Below are 18365 nucleotides of genomic sequence, written 5' to 3'. Positions count from 1 at the left end.
CCCCCACATTAGGGTTGGCAATACAGTTCCCCCACATTAGGGTTGGCAATACAGTTCCCCCACATTAGGGTTGGCAATACAGTTCCCCCACATTAGGGTTGGCAATACAGTTCCCCCACATTAGGGTTGGCAATACAGTTCCCCCACATTAGGGTTGGCAATACAGTTCCCCCACATTAGGGTTGGCAATACAGTTCCCCCACATTAGGGTTGGCAGTATAGGTCCCCCACATTAGGGTTGGCAGTATAGGTCCCCCACATTAGGGTTGGCAGTATAGTCCCCCACATTAGGTAGTAGTTCCCCCCCACATTAGGTGCAGTATAGTTCACCCACATTAGGTTGTAGTGCCCCCACATTAGTTGCAATATAGTCCCCCACATTAGGTGCAGTATAGTTCTCCCACATTAGGTGCAGTATAGTTCTCCCACATTAGGTGCAATATAGTCCCCCACATTAGGCTGGCAGTATGTTGTCCCACATTAGGTGCAATATAGTCCCCCACATTAGGCTGGCAGTATAGTTCCCCCACATTAGGCTGGCAGTATAGTCCCCCACATTAGGCTGGCAGTATAGTTCCCCCACATTAGGTGCAATATAGTCCCCCACATTAGGCTGGCAGTATAGTTCCCCCACAACAGGTGCAATATAGTGCCCCACATTACGTTGGCAGTATGTTCCCCCACATTAGGTGCAGTATAGTCCCCCACACTAGGCTGGCAGTAAGTTTCCCCACATTAGGTGCAGTATGTTCCCCCACATTAGGTGCAGTATAGTCCCCCACACTAGGCTGGCAGTATGTTTCCCCACATTAGGTGCAGTATGTTCCCCCACATTAGGTGCAGTATAGTCCCCCACACTAGGCTGGCAGTATGTTTCCCCACATTAGGTGCAGTATAGTCCCCCACACTAGACTGGCAGTATGTTTCCCCACATTAGGTGCAGTATGTTCCCCCACATTAGGTGCAGTATGTTCCCCCACATTAGGTGCAGTATAGTCCCCCACACTAGGCTGGCAGTATGTTCCCCCACACTAGGTGCAGTATGTTCCCCCACATTAGGTGCAGTATGTTCCCCCACACTAGGCTGGCAGTATGTTTCCCCACATTAGGTGCAGTATGTTCCCCCACATTAGGTGCAGTATAGTCCCCCACACTAGACTGGCAGTATGTTCCCCCACATTAGGTGCAGTATAGTCCCCCACACTAGGCTGGCAGTATGTTCCCCCACATTAGGTGCAGTATGTTCCCCCACATTAGGTGCAGTATAGTCCCCCACACTAGGCTGGCAGTATGTTCCCCCACATTAGGTGCAGTATAGTCCCCCACACTAGGCTGGCAGCATGTTTCCCCACATTAGGTGCAGTATGCTCCCCCACATTAGGTGCAGTATAGTCCCCCACACTAGGCTGGCAGTATGTTTCCCCACATTAGGTGCAGTATGTTCCCCCACATTAGGTGCAGTATAGTTCCCCCACATTAGGCTGGCAGAATAGTCCCCCAAATTACGTTGGCAGTATGTTCCCCCACAGGCATACAGCCTCCAGCCATAAAGTATGGCTGGAGGCTGTATGCCTGTGTACTGCCCCATTTCAGTGTTCCGATCACCGCTCCTCGGGTCCGGCCATAGCAGGACCGGAGGATCGGTGGTCAGAACACCGAAGGGACGCGCCGCTTACCTACTACCAGCGCGCGCATCCTTGCTTCTTCTCTTCTGCTCCACGCTCGGTTGCCACGGGCGCACGCATGGGACATCAGCGACGTCGCTGCGTGCGCCTGCTCCCGGCGGTCCCCGCGTTTTTAAAGTAAACGCGGGCCGCAGGGACTTCACAGAGGCATCCTTGTGTTCCGAAAGCATGTTTCGGAACACAGGGATGTCCTAAGGCAAAAACACCCGGCGGGCCGGGTAAATGCGCTCCGCGGGCCGCATGTGGCCCGCGGGCCGTAGTTTGAGGACCCCTGCCCTATAGTATCGGTGTCCCCCCAATGAAGAGCGACAGAGAAACAATAATAATGAAACTTAGGACAAACTTTGAAACAGCCATTGAGTCCCAAGTCCTAAAATTGGTCAAACCCTTAGAGGTTAAAGTAAAAATTCTTAGCAAGGAATAAGAGCTAAACTAGTCTTTCTGCCAATATGTAGCATTTTACTAAACCAGAGCTGCACTAACATTCCTCCCCTCCGGATTTACGGTTCTGTGATAGATCAGAACTAGAACAGGAAGCTTCTCTATTCAGCTCATGCTGAGTTACACTAATGATACGATATAATGAGATGATACCACAGAATCTAAACAGGGAGACATCACATCCACTTGTCTCCCGCAGAGCAACTTCCCAGCAAAGAAATTCCTTCCTCCCTCCATAAGAATGTCATAATAATGGATACAACAGGCAGACAGCACAGGCAGACTGAGCTCCACACAGAGGAGCAGGTGTCGCACACATAGACTGGTCATAACATCTTTTTTTTATGGCAGTGTTAATATGAATGCCAGGATCAATAGACACAGATCCATACAGGGGACGCTTTATTCAGGGTATGTGAAAAACATTTCACATACAATAAAGGATAAAGTTATGTGATGGCTTTTAAAGAAATCACACATTTTCACAAACAAAAAAATTAATAAAAAAAAATAAAAAACATGCCACCTCAAAACTGATAAAGACTGTCACCACGTTAAGGAATGTCCACACTACAGAATTTGCGCACGGAATTGCGTTACGGAATTCCGCAGTGTGAACATTTGCAGTGATGTGAATAGGTCTTCCGCAAACCTGTTGACACTGCAGAATTTTAGCGGGGAAGAATGTTTATTCTTTAGAGAAATTACACGTGCACTGCATTGCCGTCAAAGGTGAAGGCGCAGGGCTGCGCGGTCCTACTGCTGAAGGATTTCAGTGGCAGCCGCCAGATTGAATCTCCGATCAATGAGAACATACCCTTACTTTAAAGACATTATGTTACTTATGAGAGCTACACTTACAGCTACAGAGCTGGTACTTCCTCCTGTGTACGCAACATACCTACAGTCATGGCCGTAAATGTTGGCACCCCTAAAAATTTTCTAGAAAATGAAGTGTTTCTCACAGAAAAGGATTGCAGTATCACATGTTTTGCTAGGCTATTCCCTTTGTGTGTATTGAAACTAAACCAAAAAAGGGAGGGAAAAAAAGCAAATTGGACATAATGTCACACCAAACTCCAAAAATGGTCTGTGCAAAATTAATGGCACCCTTTAAAAATTGTGGAAAATAAGATTGTTTCAAGCATGTGATGCTCCTTTAAACTTACCTGGGGCAAGTAACAGGTGTGGGCAATATAAAAATCACACCTGAAAGCAGATAAAAAGGAGAGAAGTTCACTTAGTCTTTGCACTGTGTGTCTGTGTGTGCCACACTAAGCATGGACAACAGAAAGAGCAGAAGAGAACTGCCCAGAGGACTTGAGAACCAAAATTGGGGAAAAATATCAACAATCTCAAGGTTACAAGGCCATCTCCAGAGATCTAGATCTTTGCCTTTGTCCACAGTCCGCAACATTATCAAGAAGTTTGCAACCCATGGCACTGTAGCTAATCTCCCTGGGTGTGGACGGAAGAGAAAATGTATGAAATGTGTCAATGCAGGCTAGTCCGGATGGTGGATAAGCAGCCCCAAACAAGTTCCAAAGATATGCAAGCTGTCCTGCAGGCTCAGGGAGCATCAGTGTCAGCGTGTACTATCAGTCAACATTTAAATTAAATGAAAGGCTATGGCAGGAGACCCAGGAGGACCCCACTGCTGACACAGAGACATAAAAAAGCAAGACTACATTTTGCCAAAATTAACTTGAGTAAGCCAAAATCCTTCTGGGAAAAAAATGTTGTGGACAGATGAGACCAATATAGAGCTTTTAGGTAAAGCACATCATTCTACTGTTTACTGAAAACGGAATGAGGCCTACAAAGAAAAGAACACAGCACCTACAGTGAAATGTGATGGCGGTTCAATGATGTTTTGGGGTTGTTTTGCTGCCTCTGGCACTGGGTGCCTTGAATGTGTGCAAGGCATCATGAAATCTGAAGATTACCAATGGATTTTGGGTCGCACTGTACAGCCCAGTGTCAGAAAGCTGGGTATGCGTCCGAGATCTTGGGTCTTCCAGCAGGACAATGACCCTAAACATACATGAAAAAGTACCAAGAAATGGATGGCAACAAAGTGCTGAAGCTTTTGAAGTGACCAGCAATGAGTCCAGATCTAAATCCCATTGAACACCTGTGGAGAGATCTTAAAATTGCTGTTGGGAAAAGGCGCTCTTCCAATAAGAGAGACCTGGAGCAGTTTGCAAAGGAAGAGGGGCCAACATTCCGGCTGAGAGGTGTAAGAAGCTTATTGATGGTTATAGGAAGTGACTGATTTCAGTAATTTTTTTCTAAAGGGTGTGCAACCAAATATTAAGTAAAGGGTGCCAATAATTTTGTCCAGCCCATTTTTGGAGTTTGGTGTGACATTATGTCCAATTTTCTTTTTTTCTCCCTTTTTTGGTTTAGTTCTAATACACACAAAGGGAATAAACATGTGTATAGCAAAACATGTGATACTGCAATCCTTTTCTGTGAGAAATACTTCATTTTCTAGAAAAATTTCAGGGGTGCCAACATTTACGGCCATGACTGTATAAAGGCAAATGCTACATATAATAATTGTGTCTGGGTCCATTCATTGTAAAAACCTACTAAAATCCAATAAATCCAGAGTTAGGCCAGTTAAACTTTTCTTCCCTTCATGTGCCAACAACTACAAAATGTTAATTGGGCCTTCCAACGAGAATTCCATCAGAACTTAAAAAGGCGAGTTTTCATGCAAATAGAAACATGGGGGAGATTTATCAAAACCTGTCCAAAGGAAAAGTTGTTGAGTTGCCCATAGCAACCAATCAGATCCTTACTTTCATTTCTGAAAAGGCCTCTGGAAAAAATGAAAGAAGCAATCTGATTGGTTGCTATGGGCAACTCAACTTTTAGAAAGTTTTGATAAATGCCCCCAATATTTTTTATTTCAAAGGTTGACTTGTCGTGGATTCCAAAGTTTGAACTGGAAAGCAAACTGCAGGGTCGCACAAGCTAAAATTGAGTATATAATGTTCGGGTTGTGAATGACCATACTAAAAATGATAGCTAGTTTTTGTGAGATCAGTTTGTTTTTTGTTGTTGTTGTTACTATTTATGGACGTATAGCACGTTACCTTTTCTTCTGTAGTGTGGCAAAATTTTTCTTGAATATAGGGCTGACTTGATTGAGCAGTTCCACCAAGGAGTGACTGAGGAAGCTGGGGTTGGCTGGTTTGGGATTGAAAGTGTACGCTGTAGATCTGCAATAGTGATCAAGATTGTAACATAGTTTAGTTATACAGCAGTTGAAATAGAAGAGTGAGATTGGAATTGGTTAACTTCTGAAACTTAAAACAGAAACTGAATAAAAAGCCACAAAAAAAAAAAAGACAGAGCACTGATCTGAAACTGTGGCCCTCCAGATGTTGCAAAACTTCAACTACCAACACGCCCCTCAATGCAAGCTTATGGGAGGGGGCGTGATAGCTATCACGCCCCCTCCCGTAGGCTTGCATTGAAGGGCGGAGCGTGACATCACACAGGGGCGGAGGCGTGACGTCACACGCCGCCGGCCCTGCGGTCGCCGGTAATCAGACCCGGAGCGAACACGCTCCGGGAAGTGATTACAAATGGGGTGCCCCCTGCATGATCCCGGGGGTCCCCAGCTGCGGGACTCCCGCGATCAGGCATCTTATCCCCTATCCTTTGGATAGGGGATAAGATGTGTAAGCACCGGAGTACCCCTTTAAGGACCAAGCCCATTTTAACCTTATGGACCAGGCCAACGTTTTCGTTTTTTCCTCCTCCCCTTCTAAAATGCATAACTCTTTTATATTTCCATCTACAGACCCGTATAAGGGCTTGTATTTTGCGTGACCAATTTCACTTTGTAATGAAACCTCTCAGTTAACCATAAAATGTACAGCGAACCCCCCAAAAAAATTTTTAGGAAGGAAATTTAAATGAAAACAACAATTTTGCACATTTTGGAGGGTTTTGTTTTCACACTGTAGACTTTGACATGTGCTCCTTATTCTGTGGGTCAATACGATTAAAATGATACCCATGGCTAGATACTTTTATATTTTTGTACCGCTTAAAAAAAATCTTAAACTTTTTGTACAAAATCTGTAATCTAAAATCGCCCTATTTTGACCAACTATAACTTTTTCATTTTTCCGTATATAGGGTGGTATGAGGGCTCATTTTTTGGGCCGTCTTCTGTACTTTTTATCAATACCATATATAAAACTTTTAGATAATTTTTAATAAATTTTTCTAAATAAAATGTGACAAAAAAAAGCATTTTTTCGACTTTCATTTTTACGTTTACGTCATTCACCGTACGGGATCATTAACATTATATTTTGATAGTTCAGACATTTACACACATGGCGATACCAAATATGTTTATTAAAAAAAAAATGTTTACGCGTTTTGGGGGTAAAAATGGGAAAAACGGACAACTAACATTTTTATTGGTGGAGGGGATTTTTCACTTTTTATAATTTTCAACTTTTTATTTATTTATTTATTTTTACACTTTTTATGTCCCTATAGGGGACTATCTATAGCAATCATTTGATTGCTAACACTGTTCAGTGCTATGCATAGGACATAGCACAGATCAGTATCATCGGTGATCTTCTGCTCTGGTCTGCTCCATCTCAGACCTGAGCAGAAGAACCCGGGAAAGGGCCGGAGCCAGGTGAGGGGAACTCTGGCCGCCATGCTGGATGGTCGGATTGCTGCGACAGTGCTGCGGGCATTCCGATCATCCATTTAAAGTACCGCATTGCCGCAGATGCCGTGATCTGTATTGATCACAGCATCTGAGGGGTTAATGGCGGACATCCGCGCGATCACTGCTAGCAGCCGGAACCTGCCGTGTATGACGCGAGCACCGTTCCAATGCTCGCGGTCACACACAGGACGTAAATCTACGTCCTGGTGCGAGACATACTGCCAAACCAGGACGTGCATTTACGTCCGTGGTCGTTAAGGGGTTAAATATATGTTACTGCCTCGAAACCGTATCATAACCCTGATGTGAGGCTTTCAGAAGGCAATAGGTGTTGGGCAGTTATCAGTGGTATTGTGGGACTGACTCATACTCATTTGGGGATGATATTTTCTGTATTAGGTTTTGATTTTTGTGTATTTGTATATGCACCCTTGTTATTTATGCACTTTAAGCAACATTGTGGATATATTAAGTAAAGGTACTAGGGTCTATCACTATAGGGGATATGACTGCATTACAGTGTATGCTTATTTATAAAAGCACTTTAGCATAATTTTCCCCATTTAGAGACTTTTTGCAACTGCACTTTATCACATACACGTGGTCTTAAATTACATTGATGTCCTACATCGATGCCCTATTAGAATTGTTTTTAATATAATTTAATATAATTGTTTGCCTGTACTATAAGAGTATGTTCACATCATGCAAATTAGCTACATGAAACAATGCATATGATCAAAGGAACATATACAGTGATATCGCCCATAGAATTACATTGTAAGAAAGCTGCTTGCCAGACAAATCGTGGATATGAATAAAATTCTCAGATCTGAGATAAAATGGACAAAAACTTAAAAAGAGTACCTACCACCTTAAAAAAGTTCCGACATGTCACACGTTTTGAGTGGTGGGGGTCCAGGTGCTGAAATGTTCACTGATGGCTAAAATTAACAGGAAGAATCTTGTAGAGTATTGTGCCCATTCATTTCTGCTTGCCAACGCACAGACTTATAGAAGGCTATAGCCTAGTAGAGCTGAGCAGTTCATCTTCCCCCTCATTGAAGCGATCAGTAAGGGTCTCAGAACATGTCAGAAATGTTTCCAAAGTGATAGGTATCCTTTAAAAACTTACTGATTGAGGTAGAATCCCCGGGTAGATGCCGTAATGCTGACATGACGGTCCTCCATAGTTATCACATATAAGTACATGAGATCTCCATGCATTTTCCTGTTCCCGGGAGGGGGGTTCCAGCCACTCATAGTGAACACTTTCAAACACTGTAAAGGCTGCAACAAATCCTCACATTAGTTATTAACATCTACTGAGTCAAAAAGCAGCAGGGAAAATCATAAAGGGACCTCTTTTATTACTACTTCTACTACTACTATTTTTTAGATGCACTGAAGAACTACTGAACCATTGTAGAATTCAAACTAAAGCAGCAGAAAGTTTGTGTAATATCTAGCAAAATATTAAGTAGTCCTAAAGTAAATTAACAGTGGGGCAGTATGAAAGGGGTATATCCATCTCAACATTCTTTACATTTACACAGGACAGGTTATAAATGTCTGATGCATGTGTGTCCACCTCCCTAGAACCCTCATCGCAGTCTTGGCCTGGTTGCACGTAAACAGCAGAGCAGGCTGTTCCAAGTTATTTCCGCAACTCTTCTAGCAGTGGTTCTTAACCTGGTATTCGATTGAACCCCAGGGGTTCGGTGAGTCAGTTCCGGGGGTTCGGCGGGGGAGGTCGCAAAAGGACAGGCAAACCAAGCAATTGCTTGGGGCCCCAAGCTGGCCCGGGGCCCTGAACAGAGCCAGTGTCCAACGGCACGTCATCTTCAGTGCTCCGACCACCGGTCCCGAGACCTACTGCTATAGCCGGAGCTGTGGTCGGAGCACTGAAGTGGACAGTACACAGGCATACAGCCTCCAGCCATGCACTGTATATGGCTGGAGGCTGTATGTCTGTGGGGGAACACTGCCTACATCAGTGGTCTTAAACCTGTGGACCTCCAAATGTTGCAAAACTACAAGTTGAAGACCACTGGCCTACATAATGTGGGGCGAACTGTCTGCCTGCCTAATGTGGGGCGAACTGTCAGCCTGCCTAATGTGGGGCGAACTGTCTGCCTGCCTAATGTGGGGCGAACTGTCTGCCTGCCTAATGTGGGGCGAACTGTCTGCCTGCCTAATGTGGGGCGAACTGCCTGCCTGCCTAATGTGGGGGGGGGGGGGAAACTGTCTGCCTGCCTAATGTGGGGGGGGGGGGGGAACTGTCTGCCTGCCTAATGTGGGGGGGGGGGGGGGGGGAACTGTCTGCCTGCCTAATGTGGGGGGTGGGGGGAAATGTCTGCCTGCCTAATGTGGGGGGGGGGGGGAACTGTCTGCCTGCCTAATGTGGGGGGGGGGGAACTGTCTGCCTGTCTAATGTGGGGGGGGGGGGGACTGTCTGCCTGCCTAATGTGGGGGGGAACTGCCTGCCTAATGTGGGGGGAACTGTCTGCCTGCCTAATGTGGGGGGGAACTGTCTGCCTGCCTAATGTGGGGGGGGGAACTGTCTGCCTGCCTAATGTGGGGGGGGGGGGGAACTGTCTGCCTGCCTAATGTGGGGGGGGAAATGTCTGCCTGCCTAATGTGGGGGGGAAATGTCTGCCTGCCTAATGTGGGGGGGAACTGTCTGCCTGCCTAATGTGGGGGGGGGGGGGGGGGAACTGTCTGCCTGCCTAATGTGGGGGGGAACTGTCTGCCTGCCTAATGTGGGGGGGAACTGTCTGCCTGCCTAATGTGGGGGGGGAACTGTCTGCCTGCCTAATGTGGGGGGAACTGATTGCCTGCCTAATGTGGGGGGGGGGACTGATTGCCTGCCTAATGTGTGGGGGGGGGGGGGACTGTCTGCCTGCCTAATGTGGGGGGGGGGGGGAACTGTCTGCCTGCCTAATGTGGGGGGGGGGGGGACTGTCTGCCTGCCTAATGTGGGGGGGGGGGGGGGGGGACTGTCTGTCTGCCTAATGTGGGGGGGGGGGGGGGGGGGAACTGTCTGCCTGCCTAATGTGGGGGGGGAACTGTCTGCCTGCCTAATGTGGGGGGGGGGGGGGGGGGAACTGTCTGCCTGCCTAATGTGGGGGGGGGGGGGAACTGTCTGCCTGCCTAATGTGGGGGGGGGGGGGGGAACTGTCTGCCTGCCTAATGTGGGGGGGGACTGTCTGCCTGCCTAATGTGGGGGGGAACTGCCTGCCTAATGTGGGGGGGGAACTGTCTGCCTGCCTAATGTGGGGGGGAAATGTCTGCCTGCCTAATGTGGGGGGGAACTGTCTGCCTGCCTAATGTGGGGGGGAACTGTCTGCCTGCCTAATGTGGGGGGGGGGGGGGAACTGTCTGCCTGCCTAATGTGGGGGGGGGGGGGGGGACTGTCTGCCTGCCTAATGTGGGGGGGGGGGAACTGTCTGCCTGCCTAATGTGGGGGGGGGGGAACTGTCTGCCTGCCTAATGTGGGGGGGAACTGTCTGCCTGCCTAATGTGGGGGGGAACTGCCTGCCTAATGTGGGGGGGGGGGGGAACTGTCTGCCTGCCTAATGTGGGGGGGGGGAACTGTCTGCCTGCCTAATGTGGGGGGGGGGGGGGGGACTGTCTGCCTGCCTAATGTGGGGGGGAAATGTCTGCCTGCCTAATGTGGGGGGGGAACTGTCTGCCTGCCTAATGTGGGGGGGGGGGGGGGGGAACTGTCTGCCTGCCTAATGTGGGGGGGAGGGGGGAACTGTCTGCCTGCCTAATGTGGGGGGGGGGGGGACTGTCTGCCTGCCTAATGTGGGGGGGGGGGGGGGGGAACTGTCTGCCTGCCTAATGTGGGGGGGAACTGTCTGCCTGCCTAATGTGGGGGGGGGGGAACTGTCTGCCTGCCTAATGTGGGGGGGGGGAACTGTCTGCCTGCCTAATGTGGGGGGGGGGGGGACTGTCTGCCTGCCTAATGTGGGGGGGGGGAACTGTCTGCCTGCCTAATGTGGGGGGGGAACTGTCTGCCTGCCTAATGTGGGGGGGGGGGGACTGATTGCCTGCCTAATGTGGGGGGGGGGGGAACTGTCTGCCTGCCTAATGTGGGGGGGGGGGGGGGGGGGGGGAACTGTCTGCCTGCCTAATGTGGGGGGGAACTGTCTGCCTGCCTAATGTGGGGGGGAACTGTCTGCCTGCCTAATGTGGGGGGGAACTGTCTGCCTGCCTAATGTGGGGGGGAACTGTCTGCCTGCCTAATGTGGGGGGGAACTGTCTGCCTGCCTAATGTGGGGGGGAACTGTCTGCCTGCCTAATGTGGGGGAACTGATTGCCTGCCTAATGTGGGGGAACTGACTGCCTGCCTAATGCGGGGGAACGCTGCCATTGTTTTTGTGTGAAAATCATGTTTTCATGGTTTTGTTCTTTGTTCTTTATGGTTTTGTTCATTTTGCGCACCTATGTATAAAAATATACTTAAATATTTACCTCCTATGTTTTGAATTTGAAAAAATCATTTTATTTTTCCAATTAAGAGGGGTTCGGTGAATGCGCATATGAAACTGGTGGGGTTCAGTACCTCCAACAAGGTTAAGAACCACTGTCTTATAGTATTAAACAGGTACTACAGAGACAGCATAGCTTGCAATGTGACACCATATTTGTAACTCTTGGTTCTATGAGAGAGTTATGGAAATAGTGAAGAAATGGACCCTGGGCTGTTTAGTTTTTCCACGTTCTAGGTGCTGGTCACAGAGGTAGGACCTGTATCTATGGCATACCCTGTGAATATGCCATGAATGTCTAGATTGGAATAACCATTTAATAGGATGGAATGTACTATACAGTTAAGGCCATCACTTACCTTCCAGTCCTTGTTCTGTGGTTGCAGGGAACAGAGTGGTCTCTCTTTTCCTCCAGGTAAAATATACTCAGGAGGGGTACAATCTATTTGTTCAAGTTCAGTGCCCTTCTTTTTCTTTTTTCCACTCTCTAAAACCAGAGGGATGAAGAATTTCTTTAACTTCTCTTAAGAAAATTTGTCACAAAGTTTGATTATAGCATTTTTACGTCTAATATTTAGATATGATGCCTTGAAAGCCTAGTTTAAATACCACAATGCAGGAAGATTATATTATATATATATATATATATATATATATATATATGAGGAATGATAATATGGGGTTATTATAGGTAGGAATGGTGAGAATGGTGAGAAAAATAAAATACTGATAAGGGTTTGCTATCAGCCATTAAATATACTGGTAGAGGCAGAAGATCAGTTATTGAGGTAAATAAACAAGGCAGCAAATCACTATGAGGTGGTTATTATGGAGGACATTTACTAGGAAACTGCAACCCGTGAATCTCAAAAAAGGGAACAGATTTTTGTTTATAGTTAAAAATAATTATCTGTCCCACACCAGAGGGGGCGCTCTACTGGACTTAATATTAACCAACACAACTGACATAATAACTTTTGTGCAGGTAAAATGACACCTAGGAAATAATGACCACAATATAATGAATTATAACTTGTCCTTCAATAGGGAAACCTTCTGAGGAGCTACAAGAACAGAGAAGCCCTTAAATCAGGATAATGTCCTTAAAAACAAGAGTACTGGCACTAAATGGGAGATTTCTTAAAATATTTTACATTCTCTCTGTGATAATTACATACCTTACGGAAATAAAATGGCCACGAACAAAAGAAAACCAATGTGGATGAATATAAATGTAAAGGGGGCATTAAATGACAAAAAAAAAAAAAAAAAAAGCATTAAAGCTTCTAAAACAAAGGAAGGCAGTAAAGGAGTAAAGCTATAGGGAGAAAATAAAATATGGTATGTAAAAAATAAATAAATAAAAAAATTACCAAAGAGAGTAAAAAACTAAAATGTTCTTTAACTATACAAATAGTAAAAAAAAAAAAGGTTAAAAATAAAAGGTGTTGGCCCTTTAAAAAGCCATTTTTTTAAAGGGTCATTATAGACAGGGATGAGGAAAAGGCTGGTATATTGAACACATTCTACTCCACTGTATTCACAGAGGAAAGTGCAATTCCAGGTAAAATACAGTGGGTTATTATAGATTAATGTATGCAGAATAACTTTACAATTGCATGTTATTAAAAAATATGCTTCTTTCTATTTAATTTTCCACTTTGAAGAAATGACCACTAGGGGTCTCCCTACCAGTCCTGGCAGCAAGCATTTCAGACTCATGCTGGAGTCCTAAACACTACGAGCTGCCAGTCTGCTTTGTTCACAAAGGAGAACACTCAGAGCTGCCAGCCTGCTTTGTTCACAGCCTGTTTGGCTGTGAACAAAGCAGGCTGGCAGCTCTGAGTGTTTAGGACTCCAGCATGAGTCAGAAATGCTTACTGACAGGACTGATCGGGAAAAATACAATAGAAAGAAGCATATTTTCCATTAACATGCTATTGGAAAGTTATTCAACATTCTTTAATCTAAAATATATCGAAAGTTTATTTGATGAGAGGTACCCTTTAAGGTAAACTCCCTAGTAAATGTTACATGTCTAACCCAAGAAGTACAGTGCTACCTTAAAAAAAGAAAGAAAAAATAACTTATAATAGACAAGTCACCAGGTCCTGATGGCATTCACCCCTGTGTCCTAAGGGAGTTAAGTAATGTTATAGACAGATCCCTATTTCTTGGACTCTATAGTGACAGGTCTGTTCCCCACGACTGGCTCATAGCGAATGGAGTGCCAATATTCAAAGAGGGCCAAAAAATAACCCCCAGAATTAAAGGCCTGTTCTCCTCTGTTGTATGTAAATTGTTAAGGTTTTATAAGAGATGCTATTTTAGACTAACTCAATGAAAATAAATGTATAACACCATATCAGAATGTTTTATGAGGGATCGGTCCTGTCAAACTAACCTGATCAGCTATTATGTGGAGATGAGCTCAAGACTGTACCAGGGAAAATCGCTGCATGTCGTATATTTAGATTTTTCATAATGCGCTATATAAAAGGTTCATACAGAAAATAAATGCTTGGGCTGGGTAAAAATGTGTGTAAATGAGTAAGTAACTGGCTCAGTGAAATGAAACAGAGGGTGGCTGTTAATGGTACATACTCTGATTGCGTGACTTACCAGTGGGGTGGCAAATTTTGTTAGCACATAGTATTTTTTTCTTGTAAAGGATTGTGTATAAAGGTATCAATCTTTGCTGATACTAAGCTCAGTAAAGTGGTTAACACAATAGAGGGCAGTGCACTTTTACAAATGGATCTGAGAGTTTTAATAAGGCAACCAGAGTATTACATAACACATGGAATCGGAGAACTACAGTACCCAAAAAGATCATTAGATCAGAATTACTTATTTATTTCAGAAGAAAAGACAGCTTAGAGGCAACCAAATAACTATGTAATGAAATATATCAAGGGACAGTACAGATATCTCTTCTATTATCTATTCATACTAAGGACTGTATGTATAACAAGGGGGCATCCTGTACATCTAGAGGAAAGAAAGTTTCTACACCAGCACAGCCATGGGTTCTTTACTGTAAGATCAGTGAGACTTTGGAACTCTTTGGTGCAATTGGCATCAGCCTCTTAGGGATTTTTTTCCCCTTCTCTGGATAAACAGAGTAGGGACACAATAGGAATATAGGTTGAACTTCATAGACTCTGGTCTTTTTTTAACCTTATAAACTATGTAACTAGTATGTTCGTTCAGAAGTCCTTGGATTCACTTAAGTGTAGCCCGGAATACTAAGGATCAAATCTGACATACCTCCGAGATCACCATCTGTAAAGATACTTAAGAACGAAAGAGAGTTGCAATCCACTCCATTGAAAGCATCAGATGGGTCCAGGCTTTTCAATAGGTCTCTTATGTGGCGTACATGGATCCTGGCCTCCCGCACAGTGTATGGTTCTAGAAGTGAAAATATTATAAAAAACACACATAAATATTTGTTGGTCAAAATTAAAATTGCTTAAAAAGAATGCTTAGCCAAACATGACCTCTGTAGCATAGTGGCTCAGTGATTAGAACTGTTACCTACCACCAAGGACAACATCTGCAAAGTGTATGTTCTCTCTGTGTTTGCGTTGCTTTCCGATGGGTAGTTTCCTCCCACACTCCAAAAACATAGCGATATTATTAAAAGGAAATAAATAAATTATGTTGCCATTGCATGTGAACTGTGTAATATGATACACAGAAGAACTTTGTATTAATGGCAACATTATTTTATGTTGTAGTGCTGTTTTTTTACTGTAGGGCTCAATTGGGCCACAAAGCAAAAACTCAAAAAATGTATATAGCCCATCTCACCAATTGGTTGAAGACAGATTTGACATGACCCACCTTCAACAACTTTCAGAACAGAACCTTCCTCAAATCCTTCTATGGTCTTGAGCTCTGCAAAGTTGTCCAGCACATTCCCATCTAGCTGTAGTGAAAAACATGTCCTATGGCAGGTGTCCTCCCTGTCCATAAGAACTTGATGGATCTCCTGTACCATCTCTTGAGGTGACACCTGAAGGAAGTACACAGCTATGTTAGCGTGTTTCCAGAGAAGTACAGCATGATGATGCAAAACTGTGACTTGTTACCTGAATGGAAAAAGTCTCTATCCCAGGGACTTGAATCTTCACTGTAAAGCCAGTATCCTGAATGACGATAACCTCCTGTTCACTCCCATCCTCTGCTTGGTCATCATCGTGTCCATTTTGCTTTGGCTCCACCTCTGTTTGGTGCTCGTGTGCCCCATCTCCATTCATTACAGTCATGCTGCTTTGATGTTCTGATGAAAAAGATCAAGATAAAGTTTGTAAACTTTTCAAAATGTGTTGTATCTATGTTAAAAGGAAGAACAAATCCCATCTCAATATAATGCATATAACAGTTATTGTATATATATTATAAATATAATATTTTAGAGCCCAGATAACTACCTTAAAGGGGTACTCCACCCCTAGACATCTTATCCCCTATCCAAAGGATAAGATGTCTGATCGTGGGGGTCCCGCCGCTGGGAACCCCCACGATCTCTCCTGCAGTGAGCTTCGCACCGTGCCTGATGACTGTCTATGCAGTAGATGGCTAAGCGTCGCATCACGGCCCCGTCCCATCGTGACATCACACCCCACCCCCTCATTGCAAGTCTATGGGAGGGGGCAGGGTCACGATCCTCCGGCCCCTGTATCGTGAGTCATCAGTCACGGAGCATACTTCGCTCTGTGCAGCAGATGACTGGGGGGGGAGGGGGGGGGGGCTGCAGGAGAAATTGCGGGGGTTCCCAGCGGCGGGACCCCTGTGATCAGACATCTTATCCCCTATCCTTTGTATAGGGCATAAGATGTTTAGGGGCTTCAAAGAGCTGCATGATCAAGTGATTCCTGACCCTTTAGCATGACTGTTTATAAAGTTAGTTCCATGAAACCCATAGGGGGTTATTTTGGGTTCAGTGGCCCGTTTCATGACGATGGCATGCTTGCAACTAAAATATGTAAGCCCACAGATCATACTGTAGATCATGCACACTACTCATAGGTTGCAGGAGCTGACTTTCCACCAATGCTCTATTGGTGCATTTCAACAAAGCTGGTGACCTGGCAGGCCAATATTAAACTTTTATTGTCCTTTGTATTACTACTAGGGGTGACCACTGTTGTATGCAATGGCTCCTCACATAATCACATCAGCTGTTGGAGTAGTTTGTCCCTCTGCAGCAAAGGCAGGATTGAAGTGCTTACCATGAAGCCAGCATACTCAAACCAGACTGTCTTTGGAACCCAAATTGAACCTGGATTCATGACTAATGACAAAATGGTTCCAGCACATAGAAATCCTGGTATTCATGACATCAATGGTAATAGTGTCTGGCAGAACACATAATGGGTGCTGTGACATAAAAATTCATCTTGCTAAACACTTGAAAGTGGTCAAGGCAGAGACAAGGGGGGGGGGGGGTGTAAAAAGGTGCCACATGTGTCTGGATGGTGGACAAGGAAAATGTAGTAGCTGCTAGCTTGTTGGCGCATCAAGTGATCCTCCCTATTTGTGGTCTGTCTGAGAACGTTCAGAGCCTGTTCACCGCATGTGTGCCTTCACGTAACCCCTGATTCCAACAGCTTGGAGAGAATGGCCTAGATGGCGGGCAATTCTTTAAAACTACCAACCTACTTCTCTCAGTCCACTGATGTGCCCCCTCTCCAAGTCTGTCAAATGCCCAAAGTGTCTTAGAGTATATGTCGCAGAGGCATGTCAAGCAGTCAATGATCTCTTACCAGGGGAAACACTACCGAAATAAGCCTTTGAGAGCCTTTTACTATAGGGCAGCGGAGGAAGCACTTTTGTGTGTTCTTGTGGTGAGACCCAGTGTCTAATCAGAACACACCTATTATCACTTACATATCTGCATGTCGAGTGTTACAGCAATCCAACATAGCCTAGATTACTAAATGAGTCAAAAAAATTATTTTTTATCTGTTTCTATTTTCTGCCTTCTTATTTACATTTTTGCAGATTAGTATAGGGGCAGCCATTTGTGTTAATTTAGGCACTGCATTTAGGAGATATGCTTTACAGCATGCCCCATGAACCCAGGCACAATGGACTGGAGCAAAACCTATTCACTTGTATGAGAAAGTTTTCTAGGCATGCTCTGTAACCTGTCACTGCTCAGGGAGGGGGAGAAGATGAGCTGTTTACCAATTGTAAATTCTGTGTGTGTGTTAACTTTCATTACATCCTGTAATTTTGTTTGATCCATCCAGTAGAGTCACCCTTGCGAGCTTACCTGGAAACAGGCCGCAAACCCTACAGGTCCCACATGTGCAAGCTAACCGCGAGGCGCAAAGCTAGAGGTCTCCATCGTGGAAAGTTTGTAAATGTGCGACAATGACGCAGGGAGCAGGTATATATTTGTTAGTTGCAGCCCTACTTAAAAATACAGTTAACATAAGAACTTGATTTAAACAATAGGTCCTATGCTGATAACAATTTTTAATGTTTTCTGGCCGGATGAAGCTTAAGAATCGCTGCTTAATACATTTTGGGGCATCATACTAGTCACATTAAAAGTTTAATTTCTTTCCAACTTGTTTTTTCCCCTCTGCTAATACAATAAAACGACATCAGCTTTTCTACATTTTTTATTTCTATCGTACCTATTTTTACAAGCCATAAAAGGGGGGGGGGGGGGGTGGCACATAACGCGAAAACAATAAATTATTAAAAGAGCATCAAACATGGAAAGTGCTGAAGGGCATGGAAAGTACTGTACATTAACAGCATTATGTAACTTGATATTTAGCCTCAAAGTCGACACAAAGCCTAGCAGAAAGACTTCTTAACGCTGCAGATATTCAGGGAGAAGAAACCTGATACTGTGCAAAAAGATGGAATTGGGTCCATTAAAGTTAATTTATGAAATTTTTATCCATAAATAACATTGTTCCTGAAGATGTAAAAACTTTAAAAAAAGGTATAAAGATTCTAAGTCTAGATCATGAACTTGGATTTAAAGTTCACGACAGGAAA

The 18365-nt window shown here is 44.8% G+C and overlaps 1 protein-coding gene across 3 annotated transcripts in view; it reads right to left on the bottom strand.

Annotated features, from left to right (window-relative positions):
• The window catches only part of CLUH (clustered mitochondria homolog), a 92144-nt gene that overhangs the window by 50565 nt on the left and 23214 nt on the right, over positions 1–18365 (bottom strand). For all 3 annotated transcript variants that reach the window (XM_056558454.1, XM_056558453.1, XM_056558452.1), the window contains exons 2-7: positions 15434–15624; positions 15186–15357; positions 14607–14750; positions 11696–11823; positions 7976–8130; positions 5231–5356 (exon numbers count right to left, since the gene is read on the bottom strand). In XM_056558454.1, coding sequence (XP_056414429.1) covers positions 5231–5356; positions 7976–8130; positions 11696–11823; positions 14607–14750; positions 15186–15357; positions 15434–15624 — 916 coding nt within the window. The remainder of the gene's footprint in view (positions 1–5230; positions 5357–7975; positions 8131–11695; positions 11824–14606; positions 14751–15185; positions 15358–15433; positions 15625–18365) is intronic.

Source organism: Hyla sarda, chromosome 2 (assembly GCF_029499605.1).
Source record: "Hyla sarda isolate aHylSar1 chromosome 2, aHylSar1.hap1, whole genome shotgun sequence".
In the NCBI taxonomy this organism is placed as follows: domain Eukaryota; kingdom Metazoa; phylum Chordata; class Amphibia; order Anura; family Hylidae; genus Hyla; species Hyla sarda.
Note: the sequence above shows the minus strand (reverse complement) of the source record. Positions and strands in the feature narration are given on the sequence as shown.